The 16,011-nt window shown below is 44.7% G+C and overlaps 1 protein-coding gene across 1 annotated transcript in view; it reads left to right on the forward strand.

Moving 5' to 3' along the window:
* CSMD2 (CUB and Sushi multiple domains 2) overlaps positions 1–16,011 on the forward strand; it is a 655,591-nt gene that overhangs the window by 515,688 nt on the left and 123,892 nt on the right. Inside the window, exons 31-33 of the mRNA XM_010841252.1 lie at positions 7,990–8,184; positions 9,315–9,431; positions 12,152–12,265. Coding sequence (XP_010839554.1) covers positions 7,990–8,184; positions 9,315–9,431; positions 12,152–12,265 — 426 coding nt within the window. The remainder of the gene's footprint in view (positions 1–7,989; positions 8,185–9,314; positions 9,432–12,151; positions 12,266–16,011) is intronic.

Consider the following 16,011-nt stretch of genomic DNA (forward strand, 5'->3'; position numbering starts at 1 on the left):
AAGCTGCCACCCGAGCCTGCCAAGCAGCCAAAGGGGGCCAATTACTGGGGAGGGGCAAGGGGAGAGACACAGCCCACAGTGCACCTTCTGCCACCTTATGAGGATCCGCGGTGCAAGTGCCAAGTGGGTGTGTCTACTTGGGGTGGGAAGTACCTGGTGAGACCTGGACCTTCCTTCCTTCCTTCTCAGATTACACACCTCCAAATTTGGATCACCTCTCTACTGTGTTCCAGCCCTCTTCACAGGTAGCCCATTTGGTGGAACCCAGGGAGATTCCATGGTCTCCTTCTCCATATCCCTGGGTTCCTGGAATGGGTCTACTCTGCTACTGGATCCCAAGAACTTGATGATATCCCCTCACGTTCAATATCTATATAAGGGAGATCACCATCACTTATCACCTCTATGGCCTTAAACAAGTTACTTAACTTCTCTGAGAATCACCTCCTTGTCTGTCAGAGAGGGACAGTGGTACTCCATGAAGAGGTTGTTGTGAGGGTTGGTCAATCAGCACAGCCCCTGGCAGTGGGCTCGAGAGTAGTTGGCACACACTTTGATCTTTGCTCTTCCATCCCATTGCCTTTCTCCTCCTGTGTGATAGATATTTCATTTGTTCTGCCTTTGTCTGGAAGATAGAACCTTTGTTCATTGAACTAGCCTGGTAGAATGGGACATATATTTAAAATATATGAATATTTGTGATTTGTGCATGCGTGTGTCCTGTATACTTCTCCAATCCTTGGCAAAGAATTTAGATACTCTACACTCTGCAAATCCGTAGAACACCCTAGGTTGAGTTGGTAGCCCACAGAGGACTTGCACATTGAGGCAGGTGTGGATTTTTAGGAAAAGAATAGTTGGCCACATCTATCTAGAAGCCATCTTCTGTCCAAAGGCAGAATCCTGTCTTTTAGAGAGATCCAGGGCTCCACTAATGCTAAGGATCTGGGTCTCCATGGAGCTGTGGTTTCAATGGTTCTGCTTTGGGAGGTGTGAGGATCCACCTCAAGAGAGGTTGCCAAACTCAGCTGGGCTTAACGCAGTGAAAACCACTCTCTGACCCAAGTCAACCCCTCTTTGATCCAGGGTGAACAGACCAGGAGTCTTTCCTTATTTCCTGCCAACTTCCTAAGGGAAAAGCAAAAACAATTTGGTCCCATCTTAGTGAGGGATGATTTAGTTCCTATGAAGAAACTATTAAGAAGAAAAAGGAGTAATTTATTATAAAAAGGTGAAAAACAAAAACACTTAAACCAACTTGAGACAGAAAGACTTTATTATAAAAAGAAAACTAACAGCTGAACTGATTTAAGCCAAAGAGCACTGTATTTTAACAATATGGATGACAAAAACTCTCTCTCACTTAGCATCAAAATGGAATACATTTTTTAAAATATAAGAGCCCCAAGGGCAGGAAGCGTGATGTCCCAAGGGGATTACAGTCAAGGTGGGAGAATCGGAGGTTGAATGGGAGGATGGTCCTCCTCCGTCTCCAGAACCACTCGGCCTGCTTCCTGCTCCTTTCTGAGTATTTGCCACATTCACTTTTCTTTGTAGGTTAGTTTTCTTTGCTTCTCCATTCTCCTAGGAGAGCAGGGCTGCCTCCCTCTTGGCTTTGAATCACTTTCCGATTTGTATCCCAACTCCCAATCCCAAAGGAACCACCAGATTGACAAGTTTAAGTCAGCGGTCCCCTGAGCGGTATCATAGGATTAAACTTTTGCATAAGGGGCAAGGGACCATCAGGCATTTTGATTCATTTTCTCACTGAGTATTTTTTGAGCACCTACTGTGTACTAGACACTGCTACAGAGGCTGAGAACAGAGCAAGGAACAAAGCAAAGTCCAGGCCCCGTGGAGTTCACATCCTAAGCTCACAGGCATTTCTACTACAATGGAACGTTGGAGGTCCACCTATCTAAGGTGAAGATGGGTGGGTGGGGTGGGATCGTAGGTGTCTCTGTTCAGTTGCTCCCGGAAGGTGGCTGTGCTGTCTTGGTCATCTCTGGGCAGCCCTTCTAAGAGATGACTCTGAATGCAGTCATGTCAGCTGTGTATCTCTATTACCCCACGCTCTGGTGCACTTCTTATCTGAATGCAGCCTCCTGGGTAGTTTCTCCGTCTGCTAGAAGGATGTAGAGGGAATGAGAATCCTGTCTTTTGAACACAGTTTTGAAAAACGAGTCCCAGGGAGGTTTTGTGTCTTTTTCCAGACCAGAAAAACCAGTAAGGTGGTTGGGAGGGACCTTTATTCTCATCTTCCAGCAGGTGTGGTGGTTTCCTCTTGGGCCAGGACAGGCTAGGACATCCATGCACATGTCTAGAAACCATTCATTCACTCAACAAATGCTTATTAAACTCCTACTTCATGACATGCGCTGTGCTGTATGCAGAGGATACAGCGGTGAGCAAAAGGGTCACAGTCCCAACTTGAGGGAAACGTGAAGCTGAGGAAACAGACAATAAATAAGGAGACAAACAAGAAGCGAGAAGCATAAGAAGTGAGGGAAGAACAAACTACCATAAGAAAGAGAAATGGGGAGCCCGCTTCAGAATGGTGAGGGCCTCACCGAGAAGAGACCTAAAGGTTGAGAAGCCCCCTGTGTAAGAGCAGGGGTGGAGAGGGTTTCAGACAGAGGGAAGAAGAGTTCAAAGCAAGTGTTAGAGAACCTGAAATAACTCAGGAAATGCCAGGATGAGTCAACTTTTCCAAAATTTACTAAAAAGTACCTATTTTCTCTTTCAAGCCCTTAAAAGTAACACTTTAAGCCTGAATTTTCCTACCAGATTTCCGTATCTGCTCCCCCCACTCAGCTCTGCCCTAGTCTTTCTAAATTCAAGATCTCTTCATTCATGCTTACTTTCAACTTAACACATGTTTTTCTTCAGATTTTTCTAAGTGTAAACATTTTTCAAATAATGAATACAGTATTCCTTATAACTATTATAACACTGGATAGCAAGACAAATAAAATATTTAAAAGAGAAGACAGAAATTACTGATTTTGGAATCAGAGCTCACTGATAATCTACTATCATATCATCATTAACTAATATTGATGTCTTTAATACATTGAATATTTCTATACCTTTTCCAAGTCAGAAAGGAGAGGCATCATGTGTACAATATGTTCTCCTTCTAACTTTTTGATCCAGCAATGTCATATTCCTGGAAAATAAAATAATGTATGCTCTCTTTTAGAATCTTATTTGGAATAATCATTAAAATTAGAATAATTTTGTTTTTCAGAGATTCTATCTGGATTATGTGCCCTTAATGCCATTTTATGACTAACAGAAGAACACATTGATGTATAGTTTTATGGTGGAAAGGATAATGAATTAAAACAATAAAAGTAAGATGCTCTACAAAAATAAATATATAAGAAAAGTAACACATGTTTATTAGAAAAATTCAACTAATACAGAAGCATTTAAGATATGCTCTAAAAACTTAACATCTCCCAATACTACCATTCCCTAAAGTACCAGTATAAATGGCTTGTTATCTCATTCCAGATATTTTATACATATACATATATATAGAGAGAAAGTAATATAAATTCTATACCAGAGGTCAGCAAACTTTTCTGTAAAGGACCAGAGAGTAAATATTTTAGGTTTAGCATGCCAGATGGTCTCTGCTACTATCAGTTCTGCTGTTATAATGCTAAAACAGTCATAGACAATATGTAAACAAATGGGCGTGGCTGTGTTCCAATAAAACTTTATTTACAAAAACAGGCAGTAGCGAGTCAGTGAACTGCAGTTTGCAGATCCCTGTCTATATGAATGGGGATCACACTGTATATAATCTGTAATATGGATTGGGTTTTCTTTTTTGAGCTTTGTTTTGGGTTTTGCCCAACAATAGATCTTGGGCGCCCTTCCATATCAGTATTCAAAGACTTTTGCTATTCTTTCTACTTGATCTTAGCCAAAAGGCCAAGAAGTGATTGCTATTCTTTCCAAAGGTTGCTTACATTTCAGTGGATGGCTCTAATCCAACTTTGTTAAACCAATTCCTTACTGTTTGGGTTGTCATTTTTCAATATTTTGCTGTTGCTGCATTTGGAAACAGGCCTTATCTATTAGGACAAAAAGAATCTGGTTCTTTTAATTTTCTCATTTTGGAGGGCTTGGGGCTTATTTGTTATTATCATCATGATGTTTTAGTCATTTAGTTTTATCATTCACAGCTGAGCTCTGGTTTGGCAGCCTGAAGACCTGAGTTTGGTATTAGCTCTACCTCTTAATAGTTGAATGGCTTGGAAAACTCATTTAGCCTCTCTGATCACCACATTCCTCATCTATAACCGGAACAGAAGCATACCTGACCCTCCTTACTGCACAGGATATTGTGAGGTACAAGCAGGATAACAGATTGGAAAGTGCTTTGAAAATTACAAAACGATATTCCTGTGTAAGAAGCTATCATCATTATCATTAGCCTTGTCATTATTATTAATGTGACAGTGCTTGGAATGATGAGTTCTTCTTGCTCTGACATGTGAGCAGTGATAGAACAGAGTCTGTAGTTGGCTCATTGATGTTGATTTTCTAAGTCTAGAGGTGTTCAGCCAATCAACTCAGCATCCATTTATTAAGCCCTATCACGTGCCAAATAGAGTCAGCCCTAGTGCCAAGTTCTGTGCTAGTTGCCAGGGTTATGAGAAGAATAGATGATAGATCCCTGTCCTTTAGGAGTTCAGAATCCACTGGAAAGAAATGCACTTACCCGACCTACGAAGATAATCAAGAAAAGAAAAATGAAATTCTGCCAGAAAGAAGGCAACATTCAGGACATTTTCTCAGGAGAGCATGACATTGAAAAGTGTAGGAATTTGCCACACACAGAAAGGAGGAAAGGACTCTCTGACATAGAGTAATGTTCTGGGCAGTCATATCCAGCTGGGGATGCCAGTGTGGCAGTTACCCAGAAGCGCAGTTGTTTAGAAGTCTATTCTTCTGTGAAAGAAATCTGAAGATTTTCACCCAAAGCTGTCGAAGTGTCTCCATCTAGGTTCCTTGTGTCTTTCTGCTGTATCATGGCCACATGGCTCCCGTCCTCCAGGTTATCTCAGGATCCAAGGTGGCGACTGGAGGTCCATCCACCACATCTGAGTTCCAAACTGTGGGAAGGAGGAATGGAAGAAAAGGAAGAGTCAATGAATATTCTCTCAGCTGAGTCGCCTTCCCTTCAGCAGTCTTTCCAGAAGTCCCACATGTATCCACTTTGTTGTTCAGTTGCTAAGTCATGTCCAACTCTTTGCGACCCCATGGACTGCAGCACACCAGGCTTCCCTGTCCTTCATTATCTCCCAGAGATGCTCAAACTCATGTCTATTGAGTCAGTGATGCCATCCAACCATCTCATCCTCTGTCACTCCCTTCTCCTCCTGCCCTCAGTCTTTCCCAGCATCAGGGTCTTTCCCAAAAAGTCAGCTGTTCACATCAGGTAGCCAAAGTATTGGAGCTTCAGCTTAGCATCAGTCCTTGCAATGAATATTCATGGTTGATTTCCTTTAGGATTGACTGATTTGATCTCCTTTCTGTCCAAGGGACTCTCAAGAGTTTTCTCCACTTAAGAAATATTTATTGAGTGCCTATCATATGCCAGGCACTGGACTACAGCAGTGAACAAAACTGGAAAACTGCCTTCCTGGAACCTACATTCTAGTGGAGGGAGATAGAAAGAAATTAGGTAACTATATGGTGTATGAGATAGTATTGAGAATAAAGCAGAGAAGTGCAGAGAATAAAGCAGCGAAGGGTGATGGGGAGTGCTGGGGAGAGGAATATCACAATTTTAAAGAGCTGGCCAGGGGACTTCCTTGGCAGTCCAGTGGTTAAGACTCTGTGCTTCCAGTGCAAGGGATGTGGGTTCAAACCTTTATGTCATGTGGCGCAGCCACAAAATTTTTAAACTTTTTTAAATTAAAAAGAAGAGTTGGTCAGAGAAGTGTCACTGAGAAGGCGATATTGAGCTAAGTCCTGCAAGAAGTGACAAGGGAGCCATGAGGATGGGAGAATGCACACAGAGACCAATGTGATCGGACCAAAGTTAGCAAAGGGACAGTAGGGATCAGGGTCACAGAGGGCCGATTGGGGCAGGATGTGCAGGACCCTGGAGACTTGTAAGGACTGGGGCTTTTACTCTGAGTGATTCGGAAGGCAGTGATCTGTCCTGACTGTGTTTACTACTCTTTGACCAGATCTAGCTGCCTGGGAGGCTGGAAGGTATAGATCTTAGCTGGTGCCTTGATATTCTGGATAAACCCTGGGTTCCGTTACTTAAAAGGATCAGGTGGGAGGAATGAATTTTGGGTGCCACAGCTTTTTCCGCCTCATATGAGCTATGTGAACTTGGTTCCAAGTTACTTAAGTTTTCTGAACTTCAAATAATATTTGACCCACTGTGAATTTATAAAAGAAAAGATGAAGTATAAGACTTGGTGATGTTTCCCTGTATCTCTACAATTCACAAATGGGTCACCCAGTATCAGTTGCATTCTGGCCAGAGACGCTAAGCTTTGGGGAAGGACAGATTTGATGTGGGGGTCAAGATGATACAACACAGGGCACATGAGGGGTCCTCTGTTAGGCAAGGGACCATTTTCTGGATCCCACTTGAGTTTAAACTTAGCAGTGTGTCTGGAACTGCTCCACCCTAAGCTCTAGGCAGAGACAATGAACAGGGCCATCCCATCATCAGGGCACAAATGCAAGCTTCTAGAAACCAGGAGGCTCCATGCTGAGGGTGAAGGCTCAAAGCTGAGCAAAGGGATGGACTGTGCCCAAGTACTGACCTTCACCATCGTGACCTGGTCACGACTGAGATATAAACCACGGCGTGTCAGTTCTCATCAGTCAGAGCAGCGTGTGCCTCCCCTGAGAGCAGTGAGTCAGGGGTGAGAGGGCCTCAAAAGTGCAGCAGGAACTCCCTCCTTGGAGGGTCAGGGCAAGAAAGTGGAGAGAAGAAGGGAGATTTCACTCTTCAAAAGGACGTCTAGCCCTACTTTCTTTTTTTTAATTTTTAATTTAATTTTTATTTTATACTGGAATATAGTTGATTATGGGTTTCCCAGGTGCTGCTAATGGTAAAGAACCCACCTGCCAATGCAGGAGACATAAGAGACGTGGGTTTGATCCCTGGGTCAGGAAGATCTCCTGGAGGTGAGCACGGCAACCCACTGCAGTATTCTTGCCTGGAGAATCCCATGGACGGAGGAGACTGGTGGGCTACAATCCATAGGGTTGCAAAGAATCATCCATGACTGAAGCAACTAAGCATGCACACATTGTTGATTTTACAGTATGTCTTGGTTTCAGATGAACAGCAAACTGATAGATACGCATATACATACACCCATTCTTCTCAGATTCTTTTCCCCTGTAGGTTGTTACAGAATATCGAGTAGAGTCCCCTGTGCTCTGCAGTGTGCTTAGTCGTTCATCATTTCCAACTCTACGACCCCATGGACTGCAGCCCGCCAGGCTCCTGTGTCCATGGAGATTCTCCAGACAAGAACACTGGAGTGGGCTGCCATTCCCTTGTTTTAGTTGCAGTGGTATCTGTTATCCCAAACTCCTCATTTATCCCTCCCCCACAACTCCTCCCCTTTGGTAACCATAAATTTGTTTTCATAGTCTATGGGTCTGTTTTGTAAATAAGTGTATTTGCATCACTTTTTAGATTTGACACCTTAGTGATATGTGTGGTCTTTATCTTTGTATGAATTACTTTTCTTAGTATGATCATCTCTAGGTCTATACATGTTGCTGCAAATGGCATTATTTCACTCTCCAGTCCCAGTTTTTAACCAAATTTAGAGAGGTTTCCAGATCTGAATAGACCTGTCAGTCCCCAATCCCCATATCCTCCATAGCTAATCAGTGTCAGGGTCTCCCCACAGGTGCTGTGCCCTGGAATTAGGCCACTGATGAGCCAGCTCTCTGCGTATATGTGTTTATTTTTCTTTTTTCCAGAAAACCCACGAGAGTCCTGTTTCGATCCCGGTTCCATCAAGAACGGCACGCGAGTGGGGTCCGACCTGAAGCTGGGCTCCTCCATCACCTACTACTGCCATGGGGGCTACGAGGTGGAGGGCTCCTCAACCCTGAGCTGCATTCTGGGGCCTGATGGGAAGCCAGTGTGGAACCACCCCCGGCCAGTGTGCACAGGTGGAGGAACGTGGGGCTGGGGCAGAGGCAGCGAGGACGCACAGAGAGGCGGAAGGGGCCGGGGGCTAGGGGAAGGGGCAGGCGGGACATGGTCCTCGCAGGAGGGCTCCCTGGGCTCACTGTGAATGAGAAAGGCTGGCAATTCACCAGGTGTACCAGTCCCTGTCGACGTGGCATCCCTCTCAGATCACACAGTGTCCTTGTGCTGTGCTTAGTCGCTCACTCGTGTCCAAGTCTTTGCAACCCCATGGACTGTAGCCTGCCAGTCTCCTCTATCCATAGGATTTCCCAGGCAAGAATAATGGAGTAGATTGCCATTTCCTTCTCCAGGGGATCTTCCCAACCCAGGGATTGAACCCGGCTCTTCTGCATTGCAGGCAGATTCTTTACTGTCTGAGACACCAGGGAAGGGGAGTTTAAAAATGACCCTGAGATGGTTCCCTGTCCTAGGGAAAACCCCTGCGAGTTCATATGGTTAGAACTAAGGCCACTGGGGTGGGCTAATTCCATGGGCATCTGGGTTAGCCATGGGACCCTGATGAGAGGGAGCGGATGGAGTGCCAGAACGTTGGGGGCATGGCAACCACTTAAATTGAAATGATAAGAAGGCCCCTCACCCAGGTGAGAAGGGCTGGCTCTGCGGTCCACCCCTTGTGGGAGTGGGCACCATGGCTGGGTCACGTGAGCTGTCTGTCCCCAGTTGGCTATTTCGGGGAAGCCTCCACTCCTTAGCCATGCAGACACTGACTGCCCAGACCCAGACGTCAACCGAGAGGCAGCAGACCATGTCCAGGTCCCACTGGTACCAGCAGAGGTTCCTGAAGAGCTCCCCAAGGCTGGGCCTCCAGGGGCCATTGCCAGCATCACTGGTTAGAGGGCAAGGACTGGCAGGCACACAGGAGGGCCCTTGATAGCATCAGGGTGGGTTTCAGGCCATGTGCCAGGCCAGAGATGGATGTGCTTGGGTAGGACCGGGAAATGTTCCCAGAACTCCCTCCTCCACATTAGTGGCTCCTCCACAGAGCGTCCCCACCAGGCCAGAAGCTTAGGCTGGGAGTGAGCAGAACAGAGGCGGACAGCTGGTGAGAGGCCCCCAAGGTCACCTGGCCTCTACCTGATTTCTCTTTCAGCCCCCTGTGGGGGACAGTATGTGGGTTCAGATGGAGTGGTCCTGTCCCCCAACTACCCTCAGAACTACACCAGTGGACAGATCTGCCTGTATTTTGTCACCGTGCCCAAGGACTATGGTATGGATTTGTTTTGTGTGTTGGTTTATGTTTTCCAACTGCTTCCAATCCTCAAGCGCTTCCCAATTGCATCCCAATCCCACTCTCAACTGTATGGCTCCTATTGGGAAATGAACGGAGCAGTCTGAAGCGGGTAGTGAGACCCACTGGAACCAAGGGGTGGGGTGATTAGAGAGGAGCCAGCCAAGACAGAGAGAAGGGGGGTCCACCCAGGCCTCCCTAGCACAGCCCGGGCATGAATGGAGGCGCTGCAGCCCCGGGCTGCCTGGAAGCCCAGGAGAGAGGCAGCAGGGCAGGGAGAAGTGAAGGGGTGGGACGGAGCCGGGCTTGAAAGTACAGGGGAGGACACTGGGTGCCACGTTATCATTGGTAGGATGAGCAAGAACAAAAATGGAGGAGTGGGTCAGTGCCCTGGGAAGGTAGAGGAGCCTCCAGATTCCAAGAGACCCAGGCAGAAAGAAGCCAGGCTTGTCACCTGGTTGGCAGTGGGCTAGTTAGGAGTCCAACAGCCCTGGAGGATTCAGGAAGTTCTTGAGGGGCACAAGCTGGTTGTACCTGGGCAATCAGTGACCAGCTGGACTGCTTTCTCCCTGAATCTGCTTGTCGGAAGAGGAACAACTGTTTCTAAACACGGTTGGCATTGGTAGGGTAAAGGGCATCTGTATGTCCTGACCATCTACAAGAGAGAGGGGGCAGCCCGCAAAGAACTGGCTGCTTACTCCCAAGAGACAGGATGGAGTAAGCATGGGGCAAGGCTGATCATTCACTAAACACTAATTTAACACCTCCTAGGGACCTCACACTCTGCTGGGAACCAGAGCTGCAGAGCTGAGACAGATGTGTTTTCTGCCCTCTGTAAACTCCCAGCCTCATCTACTCACAGCTCCCACCATCTGGCACCACCAGCTCCATGCCAGCACCTGCACATTTGTGTGTGTGCACACCCACTCCCCAACACACTAGTGTGGCAGGAGCTTGTGACTTGTGGAATCAGAGCTAGGAAAGTACTGGAAGGTTCTCCAATCCCACCTGCCACCCAGTGCCTAGTCCTTAACAGGTGGGCATGCAGAGTATACTTAATTTCTCCAGAAATAAAGAGCTCATGCCCTTGTAGGCACCCAGCCCCAGGCTGAGCAGTCTCCCTGAGCTGAAACCTGTACCTGAAGAGCTGGTTCTAGGCAGGGTCATGACCTGTCCTGAGCATCTTCTCTTTGTTAGTGATGCTAAGCCCAGGGATGAAGTGCAGATTTTTATCTCGGGTCTGAAATATTTGTCCCAAGCCTGAGTCCTTCTTTGATCCCCTATCTAAAGTGGCTTGCCTTGCTCTGTCATTTTTTTCCCAATTTCCTCTAAAATTCAATGCTATCTGAAATTATCTTGTTTATCTATTTGCTTAAGAGTTGTTATTTTCATTTTTGACTGCCTCTTCCCACTAGAATGCAGTGTGTGAACCTTGCCCATCCGGTTCACCTCCATAGGAGAGAGCATGGAAATACTTCTGCCATCATCCCTTGCTCAGTGTCCATTTTCAAGATGCTGAAACAGGCTTTCCCTCTTGCTCCTCTGCCCGTGAGTTGAGAGCTCAGAGTCTCTAACACCACTCACCGCTATACTCATCATTGCAAATGCCTTTCTTTCCCCCAGGAAGTCAATTCCATGGCCCAAGTCCCTCCCCGCTCCAACATGCAACACACACAAACACACATGTGCACGCACACCTGACTTCCTACATGCTCAAGGCTTGAACCAAAATAGAGAAAGACCCACCCTGGTACTTGCTCTCAGATGCACCTGGCCAACTGGGAGATAAGTGCCAGCAGAATTTACCAGGGTCTAAAATGGAGCTGTGCCCCCCATGGCCCCACAGTGTCAGCAACCCCAGCCCCTCCAGCAGTGACTGGCAGAGATTCGACAGTTGAGGAAAGAGCCTGTATTAGCCATCAAATGGCAGAGTCCTTAGGCCTTACCTGAAAAGAGGCTCCTCAGGCCACGGTCCACCAGCTTTTCAGCTCCCTCCCATGAGCTAGCTGGCCTTGTGGAACTCGCTTAACCTATGAGCTTCAGTTTCTTTGCTTAAAATCGGGTATCTGGAAGAGTCAGGATTCAAGAAGATCATATGCATTGCAAGCATGGTACCCGGCACACAGTAGGAGCTTCAGAAAAGTCACTTTGCCTCTTCCCTTGGATCTGCCAGAGGGAAATGAGGTAGAGAGGTTTGCCTAACCAATGACAGTTGCTCCTTTCTCAGAGAGGGCTGCTACGCTTTCCTATTAACTGTGGGGGATCTTGTAGCCAGGGGATGCCCTCAAAGGCTAGATCTTTGCAGGAGAAATGAAGGAAAATATGGGGTCCCGAGATCAACATGGAATACGGGGATGTTACGGAGAGCTCTTCCGTGTCCTAGAGTAGCTGCTGCTGCTGCAACCTGAGAAGGAATAGGGTTTAGCCTGGCTGCTGGGTGCAGCCCACCATGTCATCTCGACCCCTGTGGGAGAGTTCTGGTTGGGCCTTTCCCACCTCCCCGTGTCCCTGTGCCCCGTGTCCAATCAGCCAGTGGAGAGGCTCAGCAAGCAGTTAGCCCCCATGAACCAACAAGCTCCACTGAGGCGGCCCTGCCCCTGGTCCGGGGCCCCCAGCCCACCGGGGCTTCCCCCACCCCTGAGCACGGCGCCCCGTCTTCCCCCTGAGATCTCCACACCACGTCTCTCTCTGCTCCACAGTGGTGTTTGGACAGTTTGCCTTCTTCCACACGGCCCTCAACGACGTAGTGGAGGTGCACGACGGCCACAACCAGCACTCTAGGCTCCTCAGCTCCCTCTCGGGCTCCCACACAGGTAACCGGGGCTGGGCCGACAGTGAGGGTGGGGCGGGGACATGGAGGGGAAGGGGGCGTGGCCACAGGGGAACCACCCCTTTGTGTCTATCGGCTGCTAATATCCCCACGTAGCAAAGAGCTTCAGTTACTTAGCTATTAAAAAGAATGCATTTGAATCAGTTCTAACGAGGTGGATGAAACTGGAGCCTATTATACAGAGCGAAGTAAGTCAGAAAGAAAAACACCAATACAGTATATTAACGCATGCTGCTGCTGCTACTGCTGCTAAGTCGCTTCAGTCGTGTCCAACTCTGTGCGACCCCATAGACGGCAGCCCACCAGGCTCTGCCGTCCCAGGGATTCTCCAGGCAAGAACACTGGAGTGGGTTGCCGTTTCCTTCTCCGATGCATGAAAGTGAAAAGTGAAAGTGAAATTGCTCACTCGTGTCCGACTCTTAGCGACTCTATGCACCGCAGCCTACCAGGCTCCTCTATCCATGGGATTTTCCAGGCAAAATTACTGAAGTCAGGTGCCATTGCCCTCTCCAGTATTAATGCATATATATGGAATTTAGAAAGATGGTAACATGACGAGACGGCAAAAGAGACACAGATGTAAAGAACAGACTTTTGGACTCTGTGGGAGAAGGCGAGGGTGGGATGATTTGAGAGAATAGCATTGAAACATGCATATTACCATATATGAAATAGATCACCAGTCCAGGTTCAATGCATGAGACAGGGCGCTCAGGGCTGGTGCACTGGGATGACCCTGAGGGATGGGATGAGGAGGGAGGTGGGAGGGGGGTTCAGGATGGGGAACACACATACACCCATGGCTGATTCATGTGAATGTATGGCAAAAACCACCACAATATTGTAATATTGTAATTAGCCTCCAATTAAAATTTAAAAAAAGAAAGGCGCTTCAGAGGGTAAACTTCACCCCAGGCTGTGTCTACACCCCACCCCAAGTGGTGTAGCGTTCCCCTGTGGGTTGACATTGAGACCGAATATGTTTTTCTAATTATAAACACGTTGCATTTTCATTGTGGAAAACTTATAGAGGCAAGATAATTGCATAAAGGATTAAAATAAAAACCACCCAGAAAGAACCACTGAGAAGACAGAGTGTATCTCCTTCCAGTCTTTATATCTACTTAATCTTTTACATTTTTTATTGAACATAACAATACACATACTTTTATTAAAATGTTCACTGTGAGCATTCCTCTTTATTTTCCTCTATAATAGGATTTTTAAATCCTGTATAATAGTCTATCATAGTTATTTAAAAGTTATGTAATGAAGTTATGTAATGAATTCTCAATCAACATTTAGATTGTTTCTTATTTTTCACTCTCATGAATAGTAATTCAATATAGTATACATATATTTTTGTATACATCTCTGTTACCTTAGAATATCTGGAGTTAGAATTGCTAAGTTAAAGGAAATGTGTGATCTTTAAGGCTCTTTATAAAGATTGTTAAATATCGCTCTCTAAAGTTATTGCCACTTTGTTCCCCAAAGTATAAGGCATGTTTTATTCTCACAAAAACTAGGTAATTAAGAAAATGAAAACATCATTTTGAAAAGTAAAATTGGTATCTCATTTTTTAGTTTGCCCTTTTTAAATCACTAGTTAGGTTAACCTTTTATAAGGTAACTGTTGGCCCATATGGTTTTTATTTGTGAATATACTTGTAAGTTATTATTGATTTTTCTATTAGCATTTGTTTTTTCAGTATTTAGTAAAGTTCCATATTATTATAAGCTATATATATCACATGCCATATAAACCTCTTGTCTATAGCATATGATATAAAAACCTTCCCTTACAGTTTGTCATTTGCCATTTACTTTTCTTCAGGGCATGTTTTAATGTCAGAAAATCTAAATTTACCGTCTAAATCTATCAGTGATCAAAGATCAATCCATCTTTTATAAGTTTCTCCTTCACCTTTCTGATGACTAAATAAATATTTCTCTGTGTTTTCTTTTACTTCTTTTTTAGTTTCATTGTTTCTTTTAATACCTCTGGAATTTATTTCGATTTATTATTTGAAATAAGGACTATTTAACCAACATTCTTGCAAATTTAATCAGTTTCCCTAATGGAATTTTCAAAGTGCCAGATTTACATATATTTTTATAAAGTTAAAGGTATGTTTCTAGACTTTTTATATATTTCCACTATGTCTGTTTATTCTATCAGTATCAAAAATCTTTAATTAGTATAACATTACAATAATGCTTAACACTATGATAACTTTAAACATATGGTACTGTAAATTCCTGTTATCATTCTTGGTTTTGAATTTTTATTGCCTATTCTTACTTAATTTTCCCTCCAAATAACTTTTAGAAATATTGCATCAGAATTTTCATCAGAATTCTAATAAACTTATAGATTAATTGGAAGAGAACTTACATCTTCATAATAGTAACTCTATTTCCCATCAAGAATATGGTATGTCTATTTATTATTTTCTGAAAGAAAAAAAAACCCTCTGGAAAGGTGGTATCATTTTCATTTTGGCAATATACATTTTTTTTAACTTTATACCTAGAAATTTCAAGGAAATATTTGCTGTTGCTACTATAAGTGAGTCTTCCCCTTCCCCCGCTGCTGTTATATTTTCTAACCAGTCTTTGCTGGTATATTAAAAGACTGGTATTTGGAGTGTATTCATCTTGTAAAGTCATTGACCCCTCCATAATTATGCTAGCACTACCCAACGATTCTCCTGGGTCCTCTAGGCAAGAAGCAATATCATCTGCAAATAAATCTGTCTCATTATTTTATCTCTTCTCAGTGGTTTTTCTTTTCTTTTCTCCCATGGTTATTGGTCTAATCAGGTATATTACCTTAACATCAACATTGATATTTTATGTTAGTAAAAAAATCCATTTTGTAATTATTTTAAATGTAACACCATAGCTTACATAACATCCTATGATAACGTTTAGTCTCCTTTGACTTAGTGGTTATACACAACAACAAAATAATCTGAAGAAAAATGGGAGAGATATCATAAAACAAAAGCAGAGGATAATTAATTGGAAAATAATAACAAACTCCACAGACTGAATGCTATATTCATTGTAGCCCTTTTTTCTCAACTGGACCAGAGGTTTTATAGTGTTTAGTTTGTTTTGTTTTATTTGCCTCATTTGATTTTTTATTGCTTCTATTCAGTTCAGTTCAGTCGCTCAGTCATGTCCAACTCTTTGCAACCCCACAAATCGCAGCACGCCAGGCCTCCCTGTCCATCACCAACTCCCGGAGTTCACTCAGACTCACGTCCATCGAGTCAGTGATGCCATCCAGCCATCTCATCCTCTGTCGTCCCCTTCTCCTCCTGCCCTCAATCCCTCCCAGCATCAGAGTCTTTTCCAATGAGTCAACTCTTCGCATGAGGTGGCCAAAGTACTGGAGTTTCAGCTTTAGCATCATTCCTTCCAAAGAAATCCCAGGACTGATCTCCTTCAGAATGGACTGGTTGGATCTCCTTGCAGTCCAAGGGACTCTCAAGAGTCTTCTCCAACACCACAGTTCAAAAGCATCAATTCTTCGGCGCTCAACTTTCTTCACAGTCCAACTCTCACATCCACACATGACCACAGGAAAAACCAAAGCCTTGACTAGACAGACCTTTGTTGGCAAAGTAATGTCTCTGCTTTTGAATATGCTATCTAGGTTGGTCATAACTTTTCTTCCAAGGAGTAAGCATCTTTTAATTTCATGGCTGCAGTCACCAT

The sequence above is a fragment of the Bison bison genome, unplaced genomic scaffold (genome assembly GCF_000754665.1).
Source record: "Bison bison bison isolate TAMUID 2011002044 unplaced genomic scaffold, Bison_UMD1.0 scf7180017864158, whole genome shotgun sequence".
Lineage (NCBI taxonomy): Eukaryota > Metazoa > Chordata > Mammalia > Artiodactyla > Bovidae > Bison > Bison bison.